Consider the following 26,913-nt stretch of genomic DNA (forward strand, 5'->3'; position numbering starts at 1 on the left):
TGCTTGAAAGCAGGTCCAGATTTTATTGTGATGGAGCTACTCAGTGAGGATGCTATGACATGCAGGCTAATACCTCCATGGGCAAGGAAACCAGTAAGCTCCATACCACCTGGCCTCACAGGTTACTTACGCAGTCTCTGAAAAGGTCAGTGTCAAAACTGAAACCCCGCTTGGCATGGCTCCATGATAACAGAGGCAGCTTGATCCTGATCCCTCCACATGGATTCTTTAGTTTTTAAGATTTGCTTAACCTGAGATAGGTACAAAGTGGTATATTGGTACCATTGCGCAGTCTTCAGCTTGCTATGGCTCGTATTTGACTTTTGCACCTAATAGTTACTTCTTTTTGGTCTACCTGCTGGGAAAGAAGGAAAGGGAAGAACACTGAAAAGAAAGCAACTTGAGTTTTCCAAGGGAAATAGGTACATGCTAAGTGTAACAATCACAGAATCACAGAATCACAGAATGGCCAAGGTTGGAGGGGACCTCTGGAGATCATCTAGTCCAACCTCCTTGCTCAAGCAGGGTCCTCTAGAGTACATTGTCCAGGACCCTGTCCAGGTGGGTTTTGAATATCTCCAGCGAAGGAGACTCCACTACCTCTCTGGGCAACCTGTTCCAGTGCTCTGTCTACCCTCACAGTGAAGAAGTATTTTCTCAGCTTTAGATGGAACTTCCTGTGGTTCAGTTTGTGCCCGTTGCCTCTTGTCCTGTCACTGGGCACCACGGAGAAGAGACTGACCTCATCCTCTCGACACTCCCCCCTTCAGATACTTGTACAAGTTGATGAGATCGCCTCTCAATCTTCTCTTCTCCAGGCTGAACAGGCCCAGCTCTCAGAGCCTTTCTTCAGAGGAGAGATGCTCCAGTCCCCTCATCATCTCCACTGGACTCTCTCCAGTAGTGCCATGTCTCTCTTGTACTGGGGAGCCCAGAACTGGACACAGTACTCCAGGTGAGGCCTTACCAAGGCTGAGGAGAGGGGCAGGATCACCTCCCTCGACCTGCTGGCAATACTCTTCCTAATGCACCCCAGGATACCATTGGCCTTCTTGGCCACTACCCCAAAGTAGGTCATGCTGACTGTAAAACCCTGGGCAGCTGGATGAGACAGTGCAAGAACATGTCGATTTTGCAGCAAATTGCAAGAAACTACTGTAGCATCCAGGTCTGAACATCTGAACAAGGCTGGCCACAGAATCCAGGCAGTGATTTAAATATAGCTGAAATGTTTGTGGCTGATTCTGTGCATATGTTATAGATAGACATGCAGTTTTCTGTAAAGACTGCAATTACAAAGAGCCCACCGTGTCTCTTGGGAAGTTTTCCTCATGGTTACTTACCCTGCTCTAAAATGCACATATTATTTTCAGGTAGAAATGTATGGACTTCCAAATGGTGGATCCTGTCTGCTTTTGTTAGCTAAACTAAGGAGGAGTTTTGTCCCTATGGAAGAAATGAAAGATAGTAACATTTTCTCTTCATCTTCTTTTATATTACCTAAGTAGAGTGAGTTTCTTGAGTGCTTCACTGATTTATCAGCCCACAGATCAATCTGATAACTCTTTTCTGAACGTCTTCCAATTTTTTTAACCTCCTTTTCAAATACAAATCTCCAAATTGATCTCAGCAGCCAGTAACCATCTCCCTTAACTACAGAGACAGCATCCACCTCCTCACTCAGGTTTGATATTCCTCTGAGTGCATCCAACATGATACTTCTCTGACTCAGTCCAGTCCTCAAATGACTTGTGCAGAGCTTGTATTCCCTTTCTGTTGTGTATCTTCAATCTTTCTTCATCATTTTTTTAATTATGTACTCCAGCTCAGGGAAGGGAGGACACAACTGTCTGACTCAGATCTGCTGTCTGCAAAGTGGTCTGCAAGAAGGATTTTTACTCTTTTGCCTTTCCTAATGGCAAGCCCAAGAGAGGGACAAGCTCCTGTTGTTTCTATGCCTTTACGCTGTACACACGACCCTTCTAGAAGGATGCAGGTGAGAGGAAGAGGACAATCCTGTCTCTAATGCTGATACAGAGGCATGCCTTTTGAAGCCCCAACTGCCTTAAGAAAAGCATATTTTGACTTGCAAACCAAACATCTTTGAACTGGAAAAAACTTAGACTAAAAACAAAGAAGCCAAAGGGTCCACCAGGTAGAAGAGAGCTGTGTTTTGAACTGCTGCCTTCACTTCTTGCTCTTCCCTGCTACTGCAGGGTCAAACCAAACACCTCAGGGCCCAGACTGCTTTGAAGAAGTTCTTCATTCCCTATAACCCCTCATGTCCTGCTGGGAGCAGGGTGAGAGAACCTAGATGCATCTGAAATTAGTGTAATTGGTGAAACTGCTGTGTAAAGCTTAGGGCAATTCATTATGATAAAACTGACAAAAAGCAGCAGGGGGGCATCACAGAATGAAGAACTGTATTGGGCGAATGAGAAATAAATAGGTCCATTTTCTCCACAGTTTTATGCCTCTGAGCTGTACTCTTCAGAGGCATTCTTAGGAAGCTCATGTGTTTCCCTCTCCAACCTACCTCCACGACACTAGGTTTTACCTTCCTGGTCTAATGAGATTAGGATTCCTCAGGACATCCACGAGGGCACCTTCCTCTTTCTGTTTAAACACTAAGAGCTTCCATCTGGAAGCTGTCATGTTTCTCGCTGACACTCATGGGCCCTGCTTTAAAGACACTTATGTGACCCCCCTCCCTATCCCACCACTACCTTTGGAGTAAATAGTGCCCAAGGCTGACACCAGAACCTAGGCCTGAGGACTCAATGGGCATCTTCTTTGCAGACACTGCAAGGAAGAGCAATGTAACCTGTCACCCTGTGACATAGGGACCCTGTCCCTTGCTTGTGCTGGTTCATCCCATTCCAAGGGACCCATCTTGGCTGCAAGTATCCTCTTTCTAATACCCTTTGATAGCAGAGGCTTACTTTCTGTGTCAGGTCCTGACTTTTGGGCCATCACGACTGCAAGGGGCTGCTGCCCCTGCTTTTTAGTAGGTCTGATTCCCAGGGCTGTGAAGCCATGAGACAACACCACCGTCATGCTAGACATATCCCACAGCAAATTAGAGCCCCTTCAGAGCCTCTAGAGCATCGACCCTGCTGTGAAGTCACGGAAATTCACACTGCACAGACTTGGAAGTCAGACTATACTGCAAAGGGAATAAAATAGGACAAGACCTTGCCACTGGTAACACTATAAGGAACACCTTAGAGCCTCAGACTCCCCAGGCAGCACCTTCCGTATTGCTCCCTGGCTGCTTTTTTGGGGGGAGGGGGGGATGCAGGCAGGGGGGGGATTGTGTCGCTTCAGCCTCTGGACCACCTGCCAGAGGACTCTAGGATCTTGCTCCAGCTTCTCTTTCATGATGTGTTTAACCATTTGAAACACTGCCAATTGCAATCTGCCCCCCATTTTGCAGTTAGCCCCCTGCCTCCTTCACCTGCCAGGCCTGCAAGACTCAGCCTTTCACTCCTTGCCTGTCAGTGGGTCAGGGCTATTGAGATCCCGGTATAATCAAAGGGTCTCCATTCCTTTTCCGGCTTAGCTGGAAGAGTCAAGTTACAGGCAGCAAAACCCCTATCTCTGATCACTTTAATACCACTAACCCATGTCATGTCAGACAGAGTCAACATTTGCTCTGGAAAACAGTCACAATAGAAAGAGAGCAAAGCCAACCTGGCCCATGGCCTCTTCTCAGGAACATTTTGAAATTATCCAGGGAAAAAAGAGGTGAACAGCTGGGAGTTTTCCAGCATCTCCTCAGAGCCTTTCTGACAGATCTTGGTCCCTGGAGTGTCAGGTTACTGGACTGGGAACTGCTTTTATTATAAGAGAGTCAGCAGGGAATTCTGGTATTTTCAATTACCCACATGCAGAAGCGGCTGTGATCTGGGGTCAGGATTAACTGCATGACCTCTGGCTGAAGACAGAGTGGCAGGGAAATGCACCATGATGCTGCAAGGCACCAGCTAGTCCAGAGGCCAAGGGACAGGGCAGTAAGTGGGTAGATGCGGGGCATAAAGTTCCTGACAGAGCATGGGGCAATGGATGCCTGAACTCCTGCAACCGCCTTGCAAAACTGGCAACATGGAAAACCTCCGTGAGTGGTGCATTAGGAATGCCCACCCCCAACGCCCTGCCCCAGTGCATTTCTCCAGGCATTCAGCCTTACTGGGTGACTCGTGTAACTCCAACGAAGCTGACTGTCTACTCGTGAGGGGAACTGGATCCCCATTAGCATCAGAGTCGTGCATTCCTCAGTGCAGTGCCCCAGAGATCTGGGAGCACATTTCATGTTTCAAGTCCTGGACGACATGAGAAACTCGTTCTGGTGAGACTAAAAGGTGACTTCTGTGCAACAGCGAGGAAGGAGCTGTGGTCACATTTGGAGTGAGGGCTTCCCAGACCCTGAAATCACAGGGCCTGGTGACATCTAGGCTGGGATCCAGGCTCTGGCAGTGCTCCAAAATCGGTATTTCAAATGACAGAGGCACACAATGCCTCTGCGCAAGGCTGCACACAGGTGAAATACTCATGCCTGCCTCCCTGCAGGCCTTAGGTGAAGTCTGAAGGATAATCTCTCAGAGATTGCCGTAAAAGCCAGCCCCAGCCCCTATCCTTTTGGGGCATGTGGCTGAAATGCCCAGAAGGTAGAGCAGAGCTAGGTCAAATTTCCTCTGCTTCTTCTAATTCAGCTGCCTTCTGAAAGTTTCAAGAATCCCTACTTCTTTCACACAGAAGTGAAAAGCCAGGAAATATCACTCTGTGCTCCCCTGCAGTCCCAAGCGTCTTGCCCCAGTATTCTACCCCAGGGACCTCTAATCCAAACAGGTTCTCACTCCTTGCCCTGAGATGCTCCAGATCCACACGATTCCCAGAAGATGACTGGCTTCTTACCATCACTGTGCAATGGTCTGGTCACTCCCTGTTCAGATTGCTGATTTCAAGGCCCCAGTGCTTCATACTCTTACTAGAGGTTACCCCCAGACTTCAAATGCATCTGGGTGTCCAGTTTAAAACTGACATCTTTGTTTTAAAACCTTCTCCATGTTCCACTTCTCCAGGTAAAGCCACAGACTCAGCCATTTTACTAGCTCAAGTTTCCACATTGCCTTTTCTAGGTAACCCCTTGAGCCCTCCTGGACAGCACGTGGATTTTGTTTCTTGAAGATCCACTTTCTCTTCATTGTGTCCTAGATTCCTGTGGCTGGACCACCTGGAGGATGTGCCACAGACCTTCAGAGCGCCACTCTCTACAGATCCTCCACATTAAACTGTGCTGTCTGCCGTGTAGCTGCTGTCACTTGTCTACATCTGTCAGCACCAACCTTACTGGCTTCAAAGCAGTTCCAAGAGTGGAGAGAGAAGGTAACATGCTTCAGGATGCTCTAAAGGGCAGGGAAACTTCGCCTGAAATTCCCACTCCAAAGAAGATAGAGAATAGATTTGAATTTGGGATGCTTTCCTCCAACATGAGCAGTGAAAACACCATAATAAGGAATATTCTGATGAGGAAGGGAAGCTTTTTCTGCTCTGTCACAGGTGACAATCTGGCTTTGTGTGGGAGGTTGGACTACAGACCTCCAAGGCCCATCCCCCAGCACATCTGCGTTCGTCATTCTCTCCTGTTGAAAGTGTTCAGTATTGCGTGGACTATTAAAATGTTCATCTACTCTACTTCTTTGCCTCTCTCCTTCTTCTGTGATGGCATGTTCATGAGCCATGTACTTTTGAAATCATCTCCAGCAGAAGTTGGAGAAAGCAATGAAAAGTCACAGAGATGACAGCACTAGGGCTGTTTAACAAACAATGCTCACCTTAAAGCATAAAAAGCCACAGAGTTGGGAAATTCACTGGAATTGCCAGAGCTATAAAAGACTGGTATTTTACAGCTTGTGAGATTTTTTTTTTCATAGACTCCTGGCCTATGGCTGGCAAGGTAGCACTATCAGACTTACACCCATGTTGTTTGTGTGTGTGTTGAGTGTCTGGAAAATTTCCCATTAGGCTCAGTTCTCCAGCCTCTCAAGTTTGTAACTACAAATGCTGGAAAATCTTAAAAACACAGTAGTGGAGTCCAAAGCTGGCTCCTGGCCCCATTTGAATCAACGAAGGCTTTGGTGTAGATTACAGCCTTTAAAGTAGTTCCTAATGCCACAAGCCCTCTAACTTGGCTCAGGCAGATGAAGGCTTTTGGCTGTCTTTAGGCTCTTTGTTTAACTGAGTTTGCAACCTTCATTTGCATGCTGCCATCCTGCCCATGGAGGAGGGCAGGACTTTGTTCTCAGCACTGAGAGGAGATGCATCACTGGCACTCCAGAGGATCCCGGCATCCAGCGATGCAGCCGGCTGGAGTGGGTATAGGGTCATTCAGCGCCAAGGTCATCCCCACCTCCTGGCCCACTCTCCAAATTGAAACCCTGTCTGTTCCAAACCAAGGCAATGGCATGAGTACAGGGCTGGCAGAAAGCAGGAAAGCTGGCAGGAGCCAGCCCTCTGTCCCTCCAGTTTACCCCCCAGACTTTCAATAAAATGGTATTTCCCCAGAAAATGCCAATGAACTGCAACCAAAACTGTTCTTAGGAACATACCGATTTGAAGTTTTCAACACACAGAACTTGGACCAGAGAAATATTTCCTGATAAAAGCTTAGAAGAATGATGTCTGCTACAGGGCACCCACTTGGACCCACTGAGCCTTGCTAATTTGAGCTTGTTCCCTTGCTGCCTTTCACGGCAGACTCTGCCAGGCTGGCTTTCCTCTGTGTAGGGAAGTTTTGGCAATCACAGCTCTTTCCTGCCCAGACCATTTCCTGTCCAGCCCTTCCAATGCAGCAGCCTCCTGCACACTTACCAGTGGCAGCGATGACATGCACTGGCCTGGGGTAAGGCAGGCACAGTGAGGATCTTCCTATCTGAACTGAGTCAGTCAGAGACATACCATTTTACACAGAGATAGAGGACTACTAAATCATGGGGAGTCTGAGATGGACCAGGGGACAACCAGCCAGCCAGCAGCATTAACCTCATTTGATGCAGCCATGTATTACAGCCCACATAAAAGCATCACTAATCAGCAGCACCCCCAAGTGTACGCTCAGCTATTTGTGGCCCTGAAATACTTGTGAGTGGCATGTCTCCCGGGGTCTAGCCTCCTGTGTGTCTGGAGCCTCACATACCTGCCTCTGGCATTTCGACCTGCCCGAGTGCTGGCAATCAGAGCCTTGTGCACAAGCAAGCCAATTAGCAGCACAGACTGTGTTTGCCAAGTACAACAGGAAAGATAAATCACCCCTTCCAAACACGTAAGCAAAAGGTGAGCTCCTGAGCCACTCTCTGTCAGCTCCCAGGACTCACGCACAGCGGAGGTGGCAGCACGTTGCTGGGAGATGGGGAAGCACTGATTCACCAGAGGGGACTTTCCAGCCCATCCATCATAGATAGGCTTTTGTTTTCTGCCCAAAGTCATCTCCAGATGCTTTGGAACAGGTTTCTACAGGCAGGTGTAGAAAAAATGATCCTTAAACTCATGGAGTAATTTACACAACGGGGAAGCCTGGGAGTCAGCAGGTGGAGGAACCTGCAGAGCTAGTAGTGGGAGGAGAAGAGCATCTGGTAGAAAAGCTCTAGCAATGCAGCTCCTACCCTGCTTTGCCAGCATCCCCCCAACTGCCTGCTGAAGAAGCAGAATGAGGAGTCCTGAAGAGCTGGCAGCTGGCTGGCTCTTACCATCTGGGAGCCCTGGCTCTGGGATGTCTCCTGTGGGCAGAGGAGAAGGTACCCCAGCAGGGCAGGGTCTCTCCCAGGTGTTCATTGCAGGCTGCCACAAATCTCCACAGCCAGCCAGGAGGATGCAGTGAGAGTGACAGGCTGGGTCATAAAGTGAGAGGAGGGCAGCAAATGTCAAGCAGCAGCAGGTTTTTGTGGCAATGTTCCTGTGCATGAGGCAACCAGGGTGAATGTAGGAGCGGGGGAGGAAAGTGCCTGGAGGAAAGAGAAGGGGGTGAAAGGTAGAGGCAGAAGAGGGGCCATAGAGCCAGGAGAGCAGGCTGCAGGGCTGTAGCACGGATAGCACTGTCCTGAAACCTTGCTGGGGACATGCTTTGCTCTTGGAGGGACATTCCTGCCTAGGCATTGTCCCCACACAAGCAGGTCAACTTTAGGCAGTTCCTGACCAGATTTCCTCTATGGACTTCCAGCTTTATTAATAGTTTCCTACACAGCACCAAATAAAATATTTTATTGATGACCGGACAAGCAAACTTCACTTCATTTTCTTAGAAAATTAGTCTTCTCATTGAAGAAAGCAAGAACAAGCTATGCAGGCTTGTGTACCAGGGCTTGATGGACCCTCTACCTCTTGATATCTTAAGATTGGATGCCTTTCTGAAAGGTGCTGTAGTTTAGACCGGAAATTGGACTGAACGTGAGGATAACAGGTCAGATAGATAGGGTGAGCTAAAACATCTCATGACTTGAATCTCTGAATCTTAGTATAAGAGTCAATGGACATAAATTCTAGCTTGGGAAGTTCAAGTTGGATGTTAGGAAAACCTCCTTCCCCAGGAGGGTGTTGCAGGTTTGGGACAGGTCACTAGAGAGGTGGGGGGATCTCCATCCTTGGGGGTTTCCAAGAATTAGCTAGATAAAGCCAAGGCTGCCCTGCTTTAATGTTAGTGGCAAACCAGCTGCAAGCAGGAGGCTGGATGGGAGATCCAAGATGCTTGGATACTACAATCTCCTGCCTTTTATTTTTACACTGAAAGATACGAGGAAACAAACTCATTCTTAGCTTTTAAGGGTACGAAAGGTCATTCTTACTCTCCAAGATGAGCTCTGGTTTTCCCAGGTTCTTCCCTCAGTTTTTACAAGGAAATCTTTTCTGAGTAATTCCTTACTACAGCCAACTCAGAGCAAAGCCAGGAGCAGAGAGAGCAGAAGATGCCATGACTCCCTGCTCGTGCCTGGAGGAATGTAGGCCGCTGCCGCACATGAGCGAACAGTCTCTTATGAAGGAGTAAGCCATCTTCCCCCAAGTGAGAAGATGAAGCTAAGACCACCTGGACCACCTGCATCAACATGCCCCAGGCCTTACAGGTCCCCTCTTCCTGATTAGCCTGTTGCATAACTAATAGAAGAAGCAAATAGTGCCCTGGATGGCTGGTTAGAAGTGCTAGTCTCTACCAGGTTTATGTCCTCCTTTATTTGCTCCTCTGGCTCTACTCTTCTCTGCCTTCATCCTTCCTCCCCTTCCATGCTCCCTGTTGCACTTGTTGGTAAAGCTCATGGGCCATGGCTACAAGGGTGGGGTTTTTTTGTTCTTGTTGTTGTCAAAGGTGGAGCAAGGTGTCTCCTCTGGTGCCATGCAGTTCCCAGGAGGAAGAGCCATCTCACCTTTGCTTCATTCCTTACAGCTGAACTCGCCAAGCTTTGAGTAAGGCCCACACTGGACTCAGAGAGAGAGAAAGGATATGCCTCTAAACTCTGCTTCTGTAGATGCTGCTTCTGATCGGTTTATCAGGAATGTTTATCTGGTGACACACTAACTGGCAGTCACACTGTGTTGGCTTCCCCAGAGTCTGTTTATAGCTCTTTTGGACTCTGTTTGCAGCCAAGAGCCTCTGACACTAGAGTTAATCCTTCCTTCTTTTCCTGTGTGACATAAGAGTCCCTAACAAAAGGGATGCATTCCAAAAAAGCTGGATGTTTTCATTCTCCTGATCACTGGGAGGCCTTGATTTTCTCTCTGTATACTTTGAAGCTCAGAGTTTTCTCTTCGCTTCCCAGCAAGCAGAATCTAGAGTCTGCTATCTAGCGCTGCCCTTCTCATGTGCTATTTGAGACGTACCTATCTGCTCACGGCACCCCTTTTGCTTGCAAGTTTCCCAAGACATTCTACCCCCACATCATGGACGTAGACTCTGCAACACTCACAGCAGCAGGATGCTCTGCCCCTCCCTACTCTTTCCCAAAGAACGAACCTCAATTAGCAAGCAGGGGCTGCATGTTGTCACCAGCAAGGGGACTGGCACATGCCACGGCTCTCAGTCAAGTGTCTTATTCCATGCATTGGGCCACGTTCAGCATCTTGACCCTTGGCTTCCTTACGGCTCCTTCCCTCCCGGGATGCTGGTATGGCTCTAAGCTTTCCTTCTGGCCACTCTCTTGGCACAGATCTTTTGTTATGGCATGGCTGAGAAAAGGTTTTTGGTGGCATTAAGTAGCTGTGTGATGTGATTGTTTTCTGCTGCATGTCACAGTCCTTTAAGATAGGAGTGACTGCACCAGATAGAAAGGCCTGCAGCTCCCTCCTTGGTGAACTGCTGAGCCTTGGATGTGAGACACCATCAGTCTTCAGAGTGTGATGGGCAGGGAAGTGGAGGGTGAGAAGCCTTTGAGAGAAATGCAGCATGGAGCTGGCAGCTATGGGTCAAGGAGAAGACTGCTGAGACGAGCAGAGATCAAACACAGCCAGGCCTCAGTGGTGACAGAAGTTATTTGCTAGAAATGTAATGGGGATCATGTTTGCCGAAACTAGGAAAGCTGCTGAGTTGGCTGAAGACAGACTTGGGAGCAAGGACAAGTGGGAAGAGAGCACTCTTTTATAAGTCCTTTTAATTAATAATCTGCTGGTCCTGGTCCTTTGAAATCTTCTGTATTTTAAAATGTGAAGTATTACACTTTCAGTTATAATAAAACTTGCCCTTCTGGAGTTTAAACAGCTTTGGTCCTTTTAAAACACTGCAAGAGAAAGGTCCAGGAAACCACCTCAAAGCACGGCCTGACTCAGGCCCTCTCACATGTTCTCTTTAGACCAATCTTCTAAGAAGAGAGGTGGCCTGTCCTGAGGGGGCTCTTCTCTATACTGTGGTGTCTGGACTGTGGTGATATGCAAAGGGTAAAGTTGGGCAATCCAAGGTCAGCTATCATGACAACGCTGGCCAAAGTAGGACTCAAGGCCCTAGGTCCAGGAAGAACTGGAGAGGGTCCAGCAAAGGGCAACTGAGGCAGTCAGAGGCCTGGGGCACAGGGATTAGAAGGAGAGGTGGAGTGAGCTGGGCTGGGTTAGCCTGCTAATGAGAATGGTAAGGGGGAATTTAATCTCACCTATAAGTACTTGGAGGACTGTTACAAGAGGGTGGAAACTAACTCTTCTCAGGCAGGGTAGATGGTTTATCAAGGGCCAGTGGGCACAGATACAGGCTGGAATTTAGGAAAAGCATCTTCCCCAGGAAGGTGATGCAGTCCTAGGACAGGTTATGGGAGAGATGGGGAATCTCTGTCCCTGGGATTTTCCAAGAATTGGCTAGACAAAGCCATGGCCTCCCTGATCTACCATTGGTGATAGTCCTGCTGCAAGCAGAAGGTTGAATGCAAGACCCACGTGGTCCTTTCCATCAGGTCCTTTGGGCCTACTGGGATCGTGAGGCCCAAATCACGCACGGCAGCGTGACTCTGTGAAGTAGCTCTTGTCAGACTGTCCAGATTTTTTTCATGAACTCAGGAGTTAAGCCAATTGCACAGATCTAAACCAGTGTGAAACACTGTGCTCAGCATCAGTAGCATCTGTAACATGTGAATTTAGTTTTAAACAAGGCTGTTTTAAGAAGGCTGGCACTAAATGGGGACTCATACCATATCCAGCAGAATGCAGGTAGAACATGCCCTTGACTCAGTATCTCTCATTATAATTATCAGAGATCTGGAAGACAATGTAAAATCATCGCTGGCAAAATGTTCCTAAAGAGTCCAAAATGGCAGTGTTGGGAACCATAATAGCTCTACAGAGCAATAAGCACAGCTTGATGGCTAAGCCCATGAAAACAATTAAAAGGTTATGTTTAGGTCTGGAAACTGAAATGTAGGTCTCACTTGATGAATGGGAGACAGCATCTAGCAAAGCAGTGTCTGAAGGGACTAAGATGTTGTCATAGAAACACTCAGGGTATGAGCTCCCCGAATGGCTGAGAGAGGTAGCACAATCTTTGGATGTATAAAAGGGAACAGTGACTACAGAAAGGAAAGTAGTTTGTTTGCAGTGGAACTACTGCTGGGTACAATATAAAATTCAAAAAAATGATGATGAAGAATATGAAAGTGTCCGAAAAGAGCCATAGAAAGAGCTACATTCTGGAAAGTCATCTAATACCAAGAAAGGGTGATTCAGCTTAGTTTAATTACCTCTTATTTTTCCTTGAGAGAACCTATTCACAGTTTGTCTCTACATGAGAAGAAATAGCCCACTACCACAAGGCAACAGCAAAATAAGTTCTAATGATGTAAAGTGAATGTTAGTGAAATCCAGACTAGAAGTAAGGCGCACTTGTAAAATGACAGCGGTAATTAATCATTGGAGAGCGATACAACAGCAATGACTGTAGCTGTCTTTGGAAGAACAGGAAGGTTACCTGTAGGTCACCTTCCTTGACCTAAAGCATCTCTTTTAGGACCACTGTCACCCCACCAGCACATCTACCCACAAGTGCCATTCCTCCGGTCACACTCAGTACCTGCCTTTTGGTTGCTCTACAGGGATGAATTTCCCACTCTCTCACAGCAGCATTTTCCTGGGATGCTGAAGGTTAAAAATGCTGCTGGTGACACGGCATCTCACCTCACCCTAGAAAGCAGCAAACACAGGAGTTGCAACAATGCCCTAACAGTGGTCAATTTATCCCTGGGTGAACCAAGGCAATATTGCCTTGCTTTCTAATGCTAACTTTCAATACACAACCTTCTCATTCATGTGCAGATGTGAGCGTGACATTTGCTGTCTGTGCACGCCCCTCAACTCCATCTTTTACAGCTTCCCGTCTCCTTCAAGCCTTACGTCAGCTGGTGCCTCAATGGAGACAGCACTTCTTTATGTGTCTGCCCCAGCCTGACATGCATCGAGCACCATCAGCCTGCTCAGCTTCCAGCCTCGAGCTACCACCACGCAAACGCAAAAGGTACAGAAGTTTGGCCTCGGCTTTCCAGCAGGTCTTTCCACCCGCTGGGCTGGGAGAGCCCCCAAAGTCCAGCAGAGCGAGTGCTTCGCCAGGAGCAAGGAGCAAGGACGAGCCCTGCCTCTGTGGCAGGCAAGCAGGCGCGCATGCAATCCTCTGCTCTGCCTGAGACTTGAGCTGGAGGCTCGACCCAGAGCCTCTCCCTTGCAAAGGCAGACCCGCCAACCACTGCGGTGCTGAGGGGGGCTGTAACCATCAGTTCCCCTGAGCTCATCTCCTCCCTTCCCCCACTCCACTCTCCTTTTACTACAACACCCTCTATTCTCCTCATTCCAGCTCTATATTGTATCTGCAGCTTCTGTTACCAACTGCTAATGATCTACATCAAGGCTGCCAGGCGGTGCTGAGTGTAAGCAGAAGAATTCAGAGCCTCTAATTACAGAGGAATTAGCAAGCAGACAGTTACTGTTTAGTGCTAATGAATAGATACATTAAGAGAGACATCACACAGGCTGAGAAGTGTGAGCCCTGATAATAAAGCAGTGTCAAAGAAGGAAAACACAAGGAGGAAGATCCAGGGGACTGGGAAAAAAAAAAAAAATCCATCTGCAACTTCAGCTCTCCGTTTGCCACTAAGGTGGAAGCGGTCACAAACAGTGCATTAAGGTAACAACTACACCACAGAACTGCCAAGTGTGAAATCCAAATGTTAAATAACTTATCCGTAGTGTGGGAACAACACTGGGGGAGTACGGAGACACCTGCTAGGCAGTTAGCACCACAGCACACTGTCTTCACTGGCCACAGGCAGTTCTGTAAAGGAAGCTGCAACAACCTACCCTTCCAGTTTCCCTCTCAGTGTCATGTGTGGACATGTTCCTGTTCCTAATCAAACCACGGTTCAATGCTATGCTAAATCTGCCTTTAGGGTTACTGATACCATATTAAAAACACCGTAGCCCCATGACTGCTGACTTAAGATCAGTGGTCACTCTACCCGTTCATGCGTCACCAAAACCGTTTTGGAGCTTAGCTCTGTCTTGGCACTCTCCATGCCCAAGCAGGATTACCTGTCTATACCACTGTTGCTTTACATTAGAGCAAATACCATCTGTCCGCTTGCAGCCAGCCCAAACCATGTCTCGTGCACTCCAAGTAATTCTATGGAAATGCAGTAGTCTACTCCTGCCCAATACAGTCTTGAAGATCATGTAGTGTCCAGGGCAGCCTGGGGCACGTTCACACTTACCATGCACAGATTGCATGCATTCAGGCAGAGTGCAGAAACCCACCTGTTCCCGCACACGCTTACACCATATTGGTGTGCTTCCACCGTACAATCAGATTAAGCAAAGACTCAGCCCAAATATGTGCTTCAACTCCAGATGGCTTCAAGTTGGACCCAAGGGAAGCAGGATGGACCTCTCCCTGATTAGCAGTTCTTCAGGGCATTCTGCCACCACCACAGCTGCTAGCTGGTGGCTACTTGTGAATCTCCTCATATGTTGCAATACCAGCAACCCTGACATGCTCCTTCCCCCAGCAAAGCCACCTCTGCACAGGGGGAGCGTACACACTCCCTGGACCAGTGCAGTAGCTGGTGACTCTGCATGAAACCCTTCCAGCTTTGCTGCTTGGTCTTCTTCACCAAGAGCAGTGGAGAGGAGCTCCTGAGCACTGGAGATGACTTTGCAGTGAGATGGCACAGGACCTGCTTGGAATAGCTTTCTAAACAATCTTCCGGTATATCTGGCTCTCAGTCCCTCTTCTGTGCAGCTTTCTTCCGTGTTAAAGACCAGCTCTGGTCATAGGCCATGATTTTTCTGCAACCAGGGCAGAGAGTGCAACTTGTGTCAAGATGCTCAAGCTAATTTTGTTTGCTCCTCAGGAACCAAGAGCCATAATAGGGCCTGTAGCATGGCTGCCAGTAATGCTGAGAGTTATTGCTGTGTCTTCAATAGTATCAGCAGCCAGGGAACCTGAATTAAAAGTACCTTTCGGGAGGGCACTTGCTGGCAACAACCTTAAAAACACTGTCATGCAAGAGACACTACGCCACGTCCCACCTCACCTACTCTCCCCTGAAAACCCCACTCCCCCCCCCGCCCCCCAACAGTTTCACCCAGCACCTCTTGACCAGGAGAACAATCTCAGCCCCCTACTTCCCTTTCCCAGGGTCTCAGCCTGGACAGATGTGGTGGGAGATATGGAGCTGTTTCTTACCAGCTTGGTTGGTCGTGATATTAACTGAGGCAAACTGTGGAGAGAAGGGGCTCTGGTCGGTGACTCCATTCACAGCCTGGATCTCAAAGGTGTACTGTGTGTGGGCGAGCAGGTCACTTATGTAGATGCGAGGCTCTGTCAGGCCCAGCTGGCGTGGGGCGAACTGCACGTTGTCCCCACAGCGTGTGCATGCCCCACGGCCAGAGCCACAGCTCTTGCAGATGATGTTGTACACCAGATCCTCCCGGCCTCCGGAGTCCCGCGGCGGGGTCCACTCCAGCATTAGGGAGGTTTCATTCACACTGGAGATCACAGCCTGAGGGGCAGACGGGATGGCTACAAAGGGAATAGAGAGAAAGAGGTATGAGCCCAAGACCTGCCCATCACTATAGCAGATCTGTGCTCCCAGTTTTAGATGGGAAAAGAGAGACTGGTGTCTGGCAAGGCTACTCCATGGTGTACTGCCTTTGTCTATGCTGCAGCAGGGCACAGGAAACAGATTTAATAATGTTACCCTCCTCCTCAGTCCCAGCATGGGATGTAAAGCCTGCAGCAGCTCTTTTAGGTCAGCAGGAGCTCTTGGAGGGTGCTGGATGGGACCAGTTACCTGTCCTGTGCCTCCTCCTTTTCCCTTGCCCCAGACAAGACTCAGCTCTGCAGAGTAGCCTGCAGTCCCATTGCAGGATACACATGCTGAGCCTGGGTGCTTGGTGTCAGGGCCATAGCAAGCGAGCTGAACAGGTCAGAGGCAAGAATGGGAATAAACCCCCTCTTTCCTACCCAGGCCAGCCCCTGCTAATTTGATCACATGGTTCCCCTGACAAAGTTCACCACTATTTTTACAGCATTTCTGATTCTTGTTCTTTGCACTAAACCCCTGGGTACAGGGGTGGCATCTAGGCCCAGCCCCAGGGTGAAGTCATGCCAGTGCCTAGAACAGCACAGGGGAGCCCAAATTTCTCTCCTGTTTGCATTTAAAACGTTTGCAAGCACAGACTAATCAAAGAGTAAGCAGGACACTGCAAGGCCACTCTGGAAGAGGTAGCCCCCTGGCTACAAATATCCTCCGAAACCCCTCTGAGATAGAGGCCTTTTGGCCTGGGATGGTTTGCTAGGCCTCCCACAGTGTTTTGACTGACTTGTGTCTCCTCTGCCAGCCATGTGCGCCCCCTTCCCAGTTGCTCAGAGCCCACATACTGGTGCATGGCATGTCGACAGGATCAGCATCTGCCCGGTAATATCCGTTTCGGCACACGCAGTTAGTGGCCCCTTCCGAAGTCGTCCGGCTGTTAATTGGGCAGTGAACACATCCTTCGTCCCCTTGGCTGGCCTTGAACGTCCCTGATGGGCAGCCTGGAAGAAAACCAAAAGCAGCCGTGAGAGGAGAGCCCCAGCCTCTGTGGTGTGGAAAGAGTGCAGTGGGGGAAGGAGGGCTGGTGGGGGCCGCCTGGAGTTTAACAGAGCTGCCGGAAAACACCATTTGGGGCTTTGCAACGTCCAAAGCCAAAATCTGACAATTTGAAATAAACAAAGTGGAGAAAGAGCAGCTGGCTTGAAGGCCCCAAGAAGGCAGGCGCTGCTGCTCACTCTGGCTGCAGAAATGGGGTTCCCACAAGGATGCCTTTCCCCCCAAACCCCAACCATGAACACAGAGCAGGTTCCAGTTAGTAAGTTTAAGGATTTTAAAGAGGATTTTCCTCCTTGATCGCATAAGAAGATCCAAGTGGCTGTAGTGAGACAGCCCAAAGTCCACAATCACCAGAATCCTCCCTCCAACAGTAGCCGCCCAAAGATCAGTCTACAAATGGGGCACACACATTTCCCAGAATACTTTCCCAGCCTCCAGCAATCTGTAGTTCAGGAACTTCCCAAGAAGGCGGCAGGCGTTTTGAATTTAACATCCCTTCAGGGATGTTTCTTCTGATAAGCCATCCAGTCACTTTTTTTATTCCATGCAAACTTTTTGCATCCATTGTATCCTGCAGCAGGGAGCTCCACAGAATAATTACTTGCTGCATGAACAGCTACTGCCCTTTGTTTTGAAGCCGCCAGCTGCCATTTCATTTGATGCTATCTAGCACTTGCACTGGCAATGAAGAGTCAATCCTCATCCACCTTCTCCATGCCCCTCAGGATTGCCCCTCTGCCACACAACTTGCATAACAGCATTCGCTGTTCTTTGCTCTTTTCTCACAATTAGTAAAACTCAAATTCTTTTTAAACCATCACTGGACCAACATGACCACCTATCACAGCCCAAGGTCTCATTCTGGAGAAAAGGTGATCAGTTCACAGCCTGTCACTCTGTGCGCGTGCTTTTGAAGTTTAGGCTTTTTGCCCTATTTACATCACTTTGTGTATATTGAATTCCAATTGCCTTCTCATTCACTCTCACATGGTCCTTTTGCAATTCTCCACACTCAGCTCTTGTCCTTACTACTCCATATTGTAATCTGTCGCTTCCCTGCTGATTTCCAGTCTAGTTGCTTCTGCACTAGACTAGTATGTACAAGAGGATGTATCCCAATACAGTGCTTGCAGGATGGACTGGTGACCTCTGCCCACTGCCACAACTGACCACTTACTCCTGCCCTCTGTTACTATCTTTTAACTAGTCCTTCCGTTGCATAAGGACGTTCACTCTTATTGTGGGATTCGGGCTGCTTGTTTTCTTCCAGAGTCTTTGGTGAGGGACTTCCCCTCCTACCGGAGGCAGGACTGACCTTTACAAAGCAGCGTTGACTCTTTCTAAGTAAATCATTTTCATACAGGTGTCCATCAATTCTTTTTACTGTAGGTTCTTTTGTTTATGCTGTTGCCAATCATGTCATCATGGTGCTTAGATATCACTGCAAAGCTTTAAAGACTGGAAAGTCCTTTCCAAGTCAAAGGATCACCAATGCCAGTGTAAAAAGCTTGACTGTAACCATTCATCGGCATGGCTCTCAGCGCTTGCTCTTAGTTGTGACTTTCCACTGCTGTGAGTTTCTTGTGCAGTGTGTAGAGCCTGGGGGGTGGCAGGTGGTTTCTGCACTGAAACGAGTTAAACAAACTTCTACTTCAATTTGCTGCCAAGGCTTTCGGGAATGAGGCAGTTCAGAAAAACAGCCTGGGAAAAACATACGCTCAGGGTTGCTGTAAGCAAATGCTATTACTGGGAAGTAACATTTTTTTTCATTGAAAACAAGTTGGAGGGGTTTTTTTTCAGTTTTCATCTCCTTTCCTTCAAAACTATATTGAGTTCCCAATGAGAAAAAAGGCCTACTGAGAAAGACTGTCAGCTCTGTTACTTGCAAAGTCCCTTCTGCCTCCTAAAGTAAAGGGAACTGTTGAAAAATAGTTTTTCCCTCATTTTACATTCCTGGATCTTTCCATCCTTGCTGTCCCTTATCCCCGAGGCTTTTGACTCATTTTCTGACCTATTCCCAGCATGTCTTTCAGTACAAACCCATCACAGAGAGTGTTAAGCTGTTGGGAGAGGTGACAGCTTAGTTCTCTGTTACAGAGAAGTGATGGTGGCTCTATAGTTAAAATGATAACAGGGTTCCTATACTAATAACAATTTTTGAAACATGGTAAGATCAAAACACATAATTGCTCTAGTCTGACATTCAGGGTGAAATATAGGGTCATTTGATCCAAGACATTTTGAGACATAGGCCTCTTTCACCTTCCCAAGGCTTATTTTAAAAACAACAGCTTTCCTATAAGGCTTCTTTTGCATCAAGATAGAGACACCTCAAAAAGATACCTATGCTGCTGAGATTTGGTGGTTGGCCTTAAGAGACAAAAGCAAAAGCATTCCTCAAGTTTTGCTTGGCACAGAGAGAAAGGCGGGGGGTATTCTCAGATCGGGCTGGCCGCACGTGACACAGGCTGAGTAGGTTGGCTGACTTCTCTCTACTGGCAGCTCTAAATACATCTGCACAAGCTGTTTTTAGAGGGGGGCAAAAACCGGGGAGTGAATGAGAAAGTCACCAAAAAATACCAAATTGTGTTGCTAAAATTCTCTGTGAGTGCCTTCGGGACACGGCTAACAGTTTTGGCAACCTTCTTCCTCCCCAGCTGGTCCCACATACTGACATGGGAGAAAATAACCCTGGAAATTTGGAATCCACCCTATTTCTTGTTTTCAAAGACAACAGCAAATCAAAGTTGAAATCTCCACACAGGAGCTAAAGCCATTTCCATCAGGAGAAGGACTGTCCTCCTCTCTTGCTGGAAGCCACAAATACACACAATTTTCCACATTGGACAGTTACGGCAGCTCTGGGATACGTTGTTTTCCCTTATGCTTGCAACACATGCATGGGGCAGAGAGCTTCCCTAGAAACCCCTGCTTAGAAAGAGAGAAGCAAAATGGTCAAAGCGCAACAATCTCTACAGCAGAACTGCTTTATTTATTAAAGCATCCCTTATCCCAGGAGGGTTATTACCTTGACGGGGGCTCTCACCCCGTCACTGAAGCAGGAGCACTTTGTAGCCTGTCACGTGGTGGTTTCCTCCGCCTCCAGCACCAATCAGAGGATTGTTAGTACAGGCTCATGGGAAACATATGTACCTTTAATTGCCTCACTGCTGCATGTAGGCATGGATGGTTGCCTAGCTAGGGTACAGCTTTGAGGCAACAGCAGGTTTGCTAAGAATAGTGGCTGTAACTCTTTTAAATAAGAGCACGAAGGCCTGCAGCAACTCCTGGTGTTCTCATTTCCTATTCACCTGCTGAGCCAGGGGCGGGTAGCTCCAGAAGCAAGGGGATGCCGCAGGCACGGAAAGCTGGCCATGCCTGGGAGAGAGGCAAGCTTGCAGAGTCAAGTGATTTTTCTCTATTCCTTTCCTGTTGTCTTTCCACATCCCTCCAGCCTACTGCCTCATCAGCTGATATTGGCTGAGGAAGGGCACAAGTCAATACAGTGAACTTTTCTCCTTGCCAGGGTCCATTTCTCCACCCCTCCCCTTCAGGGAAGATGCCTTGAAAAATAAACTCGTTGCCCTCTAAGGAGTAGGACCCTGAGGACTCTGCCCTCCCCTCCAAGAGGGTCCCGACAGGGATTTGGGAGAAAAAACCAGTTCTGCAGCATCTGCTCTTTGAGGTAGTGCTGGTGCAAGGTGTCTAGCCTTCCTTCCCTGCAGTACTGCCTGCTCCAGGGCAGCCTGCTGGAGAAAAGGATCCTGCGGCTCAACTTTAAGGAAAAACCATTGGCCAAACAAGTAGGATAGGCAGCAGAGAGGTTCCTGATTTGCAGCCTTGGCATCAAGGCTGTTTCTCTCAGGAGTGGGGTTGACCCTGGCAGTGCACTGTGCTAAGTAAGGGGCTGTTCCTATCAAAGCTGTTGTGCAAAGGACACTGCTGTTCCCCGGTGTCCCGACTTGAGGTGTTGGCCAGCCCTTGATGTGGTGGCTGGAGCTGGCTTCCAGCTTTCATTCCCAGTCTGTGGCATGGTCTGCCCTCCAGGAAAGGTGGTCAGAGGCTGTCCCCTCTGCTGATCCAGCATGCTTTGCCGGAGGCCTGTCCACCCCATTCCCCAGCCATCACTTTGCCATGGAGACCCAGGACACAGGAACGCAACACGGAGTGGAGGTGCCATGAGGAACCCATCCTGCTGCCTCTCTCTGTCCTCCTTTTTAATTAATCCAGTATGAGCTGAGCAGTAACACTGGCCTCAAACAGGCTCCTGTGCACTAAGAACTGCCCTAGCCTTCAGAGACCACCCCAGACCATTTCTGCAAACAACTCAGAGCAAACAGCTCCCTCCTGCAATAAAAGGCTCCAAAATGGCATCTTAAATCCATGCTAATGGCTCTGATGAAGGGTCCTCCTCAGCTCTGTTTGCCTGGCTTTGTTTCTCCCGGCAGCCCTATTCCACTCAAGCAAGGCTTTTTTAATGGCTGATGGAAAGCAGGCAGCCCTGGCTTTGTCAGTTAGGACCTGTGGAGAGTCTTAAATCCCTGGTCTTATCTCCCAGCTGCCTTCCTTCTCTTTCCACAGTCTGATGCAGGGGACAGGCAGGCATGCTCTGAAGTCTCACCTTGTCCGCAGCCCCTGCAGTACAGGGCCCTGAATGGACCATGCACTCAGGGCATGAAGGCCAGGAACTGGTTGCTTTCATCACGTCCTGCCTCTTGCCCTCCTGTGTGCTGCAGGGAGGTTTTTTTGCACCTTCTCCCAGTGTATTCCCACTTCTCCAGTCACTGAAGACTGATCCTGGGGGGTGGCCCAAACCTGCCGCAAGCTCTGTTCCTCGTCTCTGCAAAGCCCTAATTCAAACATGCCCCACTGAGTCCTGATACACTTCAGGACCTGCATCAGAGCAGCTTTTGGAGCAGCTGTAGCAAGACAAGAGGGATGCCACAGGGATGGAGGCCTTTGGAGACAGTAAGGCAAGGCTGCCCCTTCAGCACTGCCTGCTGTCAGCAGCCTGGCGCCCTGCTGGCTGCCTCCCATGATGCAGCAGTGCGCCAAACCCATTAGTCGGTGTCCAGCAGCAGGTTCCTCTCTCTCCTCAAACTCCTCTCAGTTCATTAGCATCTACTCTTTTAACACTGATATCCTAATTACCCAACAAATCCTACGCAAGTGTTGGGTTTCTTTGCCCGCAAACCATGGGACTGCCTCCTCCCCGACTCTGCAGGCACCATGCTGAAGGGGTGCCAATGGTTTGCTCTCACTGAGAATTAGGCAAACTTGGCCCTGGGCATGTCAGGAGCATGACCACCACATCGAGGGAGCTTATTTTCCCCCTGCTAGGCACTGTTGCCACTGGGGTAGTGTGGCTAGTTTTGGGTCACACAGTTCAAGAGGGATATGGAGAAAATGGAGACTGTTCAGTGAAAAGTCACCAAAATGGTCAGGCCTAGGGCACAGGGCGTACAAGGAGAGGTGGAGGAAGCAGGGCTGCTTTAGCCAGGGTAAAGGGGGATCAAACTGCAGCTGCAGCTACTTGGGGGCAGTCACAAGGGAAACGGAGCCAAACACAGGGAAGCCAGACAACATAGTAAGGGACAATGACCACAAGTTCAGGCTGGATGTAAAGAAAAATCTCCTTTCCCAAAGGGTGGTGTCACCCTGGGACAGGACACAGTGAGGTGGAGATATCCTTCCTTGGGGACCTGCAAGACTGGGCTAAAAGCCATGGCTGCCCTGATCTAATGTTGGTGATGGCCCCTCTGAAAATGGGAGGTTGGACTAGAGACTCTGGAGGTCCCTTCCACCAGCACTTCTAGGTTTCTGCTAATCCTGGGGGCAAGGAGGGATATATATGATGTAGTTCTGGGCAGAAAAATATCAACTCCAACTAGCTCTGAATTTAACCCTTTTTCCTTTCACTAACTGTGCCCTCCTTCTTGTGTTACAAGATGAGGTGGGTAAAAAGCCTTACTCTTAACTTCCCCAGGCTGCTCACTATTTTACCCCTCTTTGTCCTTTCTTCTATTTCCTTTCGCATGCAACTTTTCTGTGACCCTCACCATGCATGAGGTGCTTAGTTCTGGCCTCCTGCCTACCCATGCACAGGATCCATATAGATATATCCATGGGCATTGTAATGACAATGTCATATTTTCCCATATCCTTCTCCTTTCCTTGTGCCTTGACTCGTGTTTTTAGCTCTGCATCTGAATGGCTTTCTCTGGGGCTGCCCACTGGGACACCAAGGTCTCTCAGACCAGTGAGATGTGAGTCAGGGTCTCACAGCTCCCCTTGATGTATGTTAGCCCTGAATTTTATGTAGGAGGGTCTGCACATTCACCTAGCCTGGTCTGTACAGCTTCCTTGTGTCCACACTAGACAAAAACGCTTTGTGTCACTTGCAAATATTGCCCATTCCTCTGTTTTTTACTTTTTCCAAGCCCTCACACCATGGGGTCTTGTCTCTTTAGTGAAAGGCACTGCCAGAGGCCTCTGGACAACCCAAAAGAGCAACGGTGCCTGTTCTTCTCGGATCTGTGTACATGTCTGACATGGTCTCTCCAGCTTGGCCTGCACACTGCTATAGAGAAAAGGATTCAGTCCTGCCTTGGAAAGCTATGGATGGGAGGCAGTTGGTAACACCCAGGCCACTTGAACTTGGCATTAGAATTGGCTACTGAAAGAGTTAGGACCTTGGGCTGCTAGGTGTCAGCTCTCTGCACTCTATCCTTCCTGGGACAGCCTTCTTCCACACAGAGCACATTTCCTGCAATTTCCTTCCTGATAAATTTAATTAGCAGCCTACATGGCTACCTCATACTTGAGATTAGCAATTAATCCCATTGTCAGGTGCTGTCACTGCCAACGACACTGGCACTGACAGTATTTGGAGAGCACAGGATATAAATACAGAAGGGAAAACAGGGTTAAATGAGATTAACTGAAGAGGAATGTGAAGCTCAGCTGACTTGTGTGATGTGGATTAAAGAGTTGTCAATAAAGGAAGAAGAAGCCACAATGCAAATGTACCTGTTTAACTCAGTGATTCTCAACAACACAGAAATAGAAGCTGACAGCACAGGCCTGTGAAAGCATCCTCCTGCTGGTAACAGTTTTTAGATAGTTCCTCATGCTGTTCACTGCAACAGCATTCTGGACCTTGCCGGCACCTTAAGGATATCCAGCTGAGTCATACCAGCTCCCCAGCCTATGGATACAACTGCTCCCACCTCACAGTCAGAGGTGCCAAGAACCCAAAAACCACAGCATCTGTTCTATTGTTTCCCCAAAATGCCCCCCAAACCACTCCACCTGCCTCCCAGCTTCAACCCAAGGTGCCTTCAGACACAACTCTACTGGCAGGGTCTCCGTCAAGGCCCTTCCACACTGCACCCTGCTTGTTTGCAGCATATCACAGGGTGCCCAGATTAAGAGGGTACATCTTACTCTAACCACCTTTCACCTGCACTGTTTGACAGAAGAAAGACTCAGGAATATGGACCAGCCCTTTATCTCTGTTGTCTCTGCCCTCTTCATGGCTGGTCTACACGTCCACAGCACTGTCTACATGGCCATAGAGCTCCTGCCTAAAAGCAGAATGCCTACATGGGTGAAGAATTGCACAGGGTCAGGGTGCAGAACCAGGAGGACAGCACAGGGTTGCTGTTTGGGTGCTTAGGGACAGGATCTGGTCAGTGTGTGGTGCAGAAGGACAGCACAGGGTTGGTGTCTGGGTGCAGAGTGACAGTACTCAGGCAGTACACAGGTGCAGAAGGTCATTGCCAGGTCAGTGTGGGGGTTCAAACCAACAATGCTGGGTGGATGTGGAGGGATGGTAGCGAGTCAATGCATGGGTGCAGACAGGCACCTGCCACATGGCACAGGCTGGGAAAGTGTAATCATGGGAAGAAAATAGCCACAGGTGCCCAGAAGAGCTACCAAGGACCAAAACGGTTTCAGTCATGTATGTGGACACTGGGCCACTGGGCAATTAGCCACAGGTAGCTCTAGAAAAAGTTACTACTAGGAAAATTTTGGGCATATAGCAACTGCTACCATGGTATTCAGCTGAGCGTGGGAATGGGGTACACACGGTCTGTGTGCAGGGGCAGAGGAGCAATACAAGGTTAGTGTGGGGCAGTGAAGGGACCCCAGCACTGGAGTGTCATATAGATAAGAACAGGTCCCAGCAGGACAGGATGATGTCCTGCTCAGGGTGCTCCCCCAAAAAGCACAATGGAAGGCTCTGCAAAGGACAAATAGTCCCTGACCTTCTAGCCAGGCTGTCCTCAGGCCAGCCCAGAACGGACTCCAAAGACCAGGACACCTCGGCGGTCCAGGAACTCAGCCTTTTGGACACTGGGACAAACTGCTGCTGGTTATCACATACCAAGTCTGCAGCAGAGCCTGTGACAAAGCCAGAGCATTTGCAGTCCACTGCTTTCCTGCAAGAGCATGCACATCACCTGCCTGCCTGCCTGCCTGCTACAGAGGACAACCTTAAGATAGGGATCCCCCCAGTCCATACCCTCTCAGCTCCCCTCCAGCACCCATGCACCAGCAGCAGCATGGCCAAGCTCTCGCCTGAGAAGACTTCGTGCTAGGCACTTGGCAGCAAATCCCTCCGCAGCCAGAGTCCTTTGCCTCTGCAGGGTTCACAAGGTCATCTCCCTGCTAGCAAGGCTCAGAAGTTCAAGCATCTGACTAGACCGCAGCACCTGTGGGCACGAACACCTGCAAACCCCCTTGCTGACCTGCTCTCGGCGGCACATCCATCAGCGGTGATGGGATTCGCCTGTCAGTGAGAAACACGCTTGGAATTTCTTACCTGCTCAGTGAGCCTGGTTAAGCCCACAGGCTGCCTCCCTGACCTTTTGTAGAAACTTTTAAAAAGAAATGAAAAGCTTTCTGTCCCTGTCTTAGCACGGAGGGACTGAGGTGCTCCCAGCATCCTCAGATTATGCAAGACAAGGACTGAGGAATAAGCCTTCTCCTGCTAGAGCTGTTCAGTTAACCCCCCAGGGGGAAAGACCTTCCCTATACAACAGGAACACTGGAGCGCCTATGGAGATCTCTGTTTGGTGAGGTATTCTAGAATGAGGGTGACCACAAGCCTCATGGCTACAGCTGACTGCTCACTGGCAGGGGTCAGCTTTCCTAGGTGAGGCCAAAATCAAATGGAGACTTTACAGGTTAGGAGCACAGCTCTGGTAGCAGCAGATGCTTTGGACTGCCGCGCTCCTGCAGATGCCTGAAGTGCTTCAAGCACCGATTCGCAAGACTGAGCACAGCACCCAGTGGTGCTCTCCTGGCATAAATCCACCACGCTGGAGACATTGGGCACTGCTGGTTTAGGAGTGTTCCCTGTCCCAGCACACTGGGAAATTCAGAATGCTGCTGGCACCTGCACAATTTTTACCCTAAAACCTTGTGTCAACAGCTTGGAATGCACATAAAGACCCAGAGCTTCAGGTGCTGGAAAATGGCATTGCCCCATGGAGCCCTTGGGCAATTTTCATGGAGCAAAGCCAGCCTATACCAGATGAGGTGCCGAATCATTAAGTTATTTGTGTAAAGCTACATGCTAGCAGATACATCAAATGTCACGTTCTACTTATTCAGCCTCTCACTTCCTTCTAGTGCAGAGGACGGACTGATGTGTTTTCCAGCCGCTAACGGTAGAATTGTAGGCATTTTTTATTTTTTGCTTTTGATCCCTTACAATACAGTAATTTGCTTTATTTTGATATTTTAAAAAATGTTTTTCAGGGCAAAAAGTGTGCCCTTTTTTAAACAGATATAAACATTGCAGTGCTACATTCTTAAAGGGTTCTTGTTTAGATGGTAAGCCATCTTTCTCCAACTGGTCTCCAGAAGAATTTAGGACTTTCACATTTTGATACTTTGTTTGGTCTTGTTTAAATGTTTCCCAGAGCTTCTGCCTGGGAGAGCTCTCTCTCCTGAGGGTGGTATGTTAACCATTATGGGAAAAGGCTCCCAACCTTTTAACGTAGGGAAGAAGCAAACTGAGCAAGCAAGTGGTGACATCAAAGTTGCACTGATGGAAAAACCCTAATCCTATAAACCCTTCTTGCTTTAATTGGTGTTAAAACAAAGATAATCTTATCTCAGCCCTATAAAAGAAGGGATAGGGTGGACTCTCTAAAAGCCTCTCTAAAAGCCCTCATAAACTTGACAAACATTCTATGTTTAGAGCCCAAGGAGAATGGCTTTAATCCTAAAGGAAACATAAAAGTAAAAAGGGAGCTTTCCTGGATGAGAGCCCTTCCAAGTGGCTGGTCTTCCCAGTCCATCTCAG

The 26,913-nt window shown here is 48.7% G+C and overlaps 1 protein-coding gene across 4 annotated transcripts in view; it reads right to left on the minus strand.

The window, feature by feature from the left end:
• The window catches only part of EPHB2 (EPH receptor B2), a 150,436-nt gene that overhangs the window by 35,597 nt on the left and 87,926 nt on the right, over positions 1–26,913 (minus strand). For all 4 annotated transcript variants that reach the window (XM_068915806.1, XM_068915807.1, XM_068915808.1 and 1 more), the window contains exons 4-5: positions 16,385–16,540; positions 15,188–15,523 (exon numbers count right to left, since the gene is read on the minus strand). In XM_068915806.1, coding sequence (XP_068771907.1) covers positions 15,188–15,523; positions 16,385–16,540 — 492 coding nt within the window. The remainder of the gene's footprint in view (positions 1–15,187; positions 15,524–16,384; positions 16,541–26,913) is intronic.

The sequence above is a fragment of the Struthio camelus genome, chromosome 21, assembly GCF_040807025.1.
Source record: "Struthio camelus isolate bStrCam1 chromosome 21, bStrCam1.hap1, whole genome shotgun sequence".
NCBI classification, from domain to species: Eukaryota; Metazoa; Chordata; class Aves; order Struthioniformes; family Struthionidae; genus Struthio; species Struthio camelus.